Raw genomic sequence first — 2,448 nt, forward strand, 5'->3', positions numbered from 1 at the left:
GATTTGTTTTTGAAAATATCTAACATTGGGCCCCACATGCCATTTGAATTTCACTATATATACTAAGTGTTGCCGCTGGGAGTTACTACCTAGCGCTCGCGACTCAGATCCGATCCAAAATCCGCAAAGCACAACACAGGTGAGCCTGCCTCTCTCTCGCTCTCTTGTTTGTTTCTCGAGAAAATGTAGGAATTCAAATGATCAAAGTCATCTGAACTTAGCGAAAACGGAATTCTGGGCTTAGAATTTGCTCTAGATTTTGTGGATCTGTATCGTAGCCCTGGTTTTAATTACATATATTGAACATTGGGGTTTACACTTGTGCTTTTACTATGGAGTCGCCTCTTCTTATTCTTCTTGTCGAATCTTACTGTTATTAATTTTTTGTGGTTTATTATGATTTAGTGTGTTGGTGTTTGCATGGTTTGAAATTTCAAGTACATATTATTTCTATGAATTTACAGTGTGTGGGGGTTTTTTGCCTCTTTGCTTGGTCCCTCGCTTGAACTTTTCAGATTGCAGATGTGTGAGTTTTCTTTAGCTATCTAATTGCAATATATTGAATCCCATCTGTTGTTACTGTTTTCAAGTCAAATTTAAGTCAAATTGCGGGCTCTGAGTTCAAGTTAAATTTGGCTGTGACATGGGGATTTCATGTTCAAGTGCTGTTTGTAGATTAGTGAAATTAGATATGAGATTCCGAGTTGCATTTGTTCTTGGTAATATTGGGTTCTCAGTTCTTACTCCCGTTTAACCATTTTTTTTTGTTTTAATTTAAAATAAATTGAGGCACATATAAGGTGTAGTCTTTTTCCCCCATTGTATACTGTTGTGGTGTTGATTCTGGAGAGATGGATTGTGGCTTAAGAGCACATAATGTATCAAACTCTGAACTTGATTACAAGATTAGAACAGTTTAATGTGTGATGGCATTTTCATGCTTCTTATTGTGATTCATTCAATGCTGAAGACTTTTAGTTGAAATTGTTTTAGTTTTTTTTTTTTTTTTTGTTTATTTATAAATTGGTTAGAAATATTTGTGCAGGATTCATTCACTCTAGGTGAAAAACATGGGTCGTGGAGTTAGCAGTGGAGGGGGAGAGAGTTCTTTGGGATATCTTTTTGGAGGTGGAGAAGAAATTAAAAAACCCGCCCCAAAGAAGGTTGATGCTCCTCAGAACCAGGCGCCAGTTCCAAGCACTGAACCACCTTCTCAGAAGCCTACTGCTCCAACAACACCTGCGGAAGTCAGTAAGCAGACTCCAGCAGGCGTTCCTGGGAACACTTCAAACAACTATTTCCGAGCAGATGGCCAGAACTGTGGCAACTTCCTCACGGTATGATCTTGTTCATAGTCATTATTTTCTCTGAATCAAATATCTATGCTTTAAAATTTTGAAGTTGTGACAAACAATATGAGAGAATATTGATGGGGGTATGTGCCACATCTGCCTTTAGATGATATTCAGGCCTCTTGGCTACCTTAGCTACCTTAATGAAGATGTTTCTTTACTGAATAGTACCTCTGCTTATTAAGAATTCTATCTCCTATGATATTTCTAGAAACATATTCATCCATGGTTTCTGTTTTCCTCGTGAAAAGGTTGTTGGCTAAGATTTGTGATTTGCATATTGTAGAATGTTGTGACAGGAAAGAACCAATTTTCTTGACATAGAAAACTTTTGTTACCCTGTATTTTTGGATATTCGTGGTTTAATTTTGAAAATGTGCTTGACAGGATCGGCCATCGACAAAGGTGCATGCAGCTCCTGGTGGTGGATCATCCCTAGATTACCTTTTTGGAGGCGGTAGCAAGTAAGGCCCGGGGCTATTGATGTTGGAATCGTCAGTTTGGTTTGGTCCCTCTGTAATATGGACCCTCTGTAGATGGTTTCTTTCTAATATGCTGTAATATTCTAGTACTTCCTGCATCGGGGAATGTGTTTTTTTTCAAAGTGATTTTCCTCCTTTTTTTTTTTTTGGTCGAATGTGTTGGGTTTGTGCTTTGCTACTCCTGTTAAACTTCCAAATTTGCTTATTATTATAGAAGCTTCTTAGAGTATCTCCGATGGATATAAAATGGATCGAGTAGCTAAATTTTACTTGAATTTGAAGGCTAAAAGAGATATGTCAAAAAGCTTGACATCAAATATTATTTTGATGTCTCATATTCGTGTATATGATAGGGATATCATTTTAGTGGACCTAAATAAAGGAGTTAATATGAGCACTGCCTTGTTAAAGCGTGAAAGAGTTTTCCCATGGCAAATTAATTTGAGCCGAATACAAAATTAATGACTGGTTGATTATTATTTTGCTTGCTTAGTCTCAGGACAACAGTCCAATTAAACCAAACAGGACTATAGTCCAATTAATATTTAGTTAGTTTCTAATTTTTGAGCTTTTCCCGGGCTGAAGAGGGTATAAAAGTAATTTCGGAGCTGTTA

The 2,448-nt window shown here is 37.1% G+C and overlaps 1 protein-coding gene across 2 annotated transcripts; it reads left to right on the forward strand.

Moving 5' to 3' along the window:
- LOC103338561 (protein SPIRAL1-like 3) lies at nucleotides 1-2,063 on the forward strand. Of its 2 annotated transcripts, none has more exons than XM_008241774.2 (3): nucleotides 1-139; nucleotides 1,046-1,337; nucleotides 1,740-2,063. In XM_008241774.2, exons 2-3 carry the CDS (start codon nucleotides 1,071-1,073, stop codon nucleotides 1,818-1,820), a joined length of 348 nt encoding a protein of 115 aa, XP_008239996.2. In that variant the 5' UTR covers nucleotides 1-139; nucleotides 1,046-1,070; the 3' UTR covers nucleotides 1,821-2,063. The 2 variants fall into 2 exon arrangements, with proteins under 2 accessions (XP_008239996.2, XP_008239997.2); XM_008241775.2 differs by having other exon boundaries at nucleotides 92-139; nucleotides 1,032-1,337.
- Nucleotides 2,064-2,448: the final 385 nt, after the last annotated feature.

This window comes from Prunus mume, linkage group LG7, assembly GCF_029339155.1.
Source record: "Prunus mume cultivar Tortuosa linkage group LG7, ASM2933915v1, whole genome shotgun sequence".
NCBI classification, from domain to species: domain Eukaryota; kingdom Viridiplantae; phylum Streptophyta; class Magnoliopsida; order Rosales; family Rosaceae; genus Prunus; species Prunus mume.

Bases quoted from the DNA above. Each gene is read 5' to 3' on its own strand.
- LOC103338561 (XM_008241774.2), top strand. From the start codon at position 1,071: ATGGGTCGTGGAGTTAGCAGTGGAGGGGGAGAGAGTTCTTTGGGATAT. The intron at 1,338-1,739 runs GTATGATCTTGT...TGTGCTTGACAG, and splicing joins ACTGTGGCAACTTCCTCACG to GATCGGCCATCGACAAAGGT.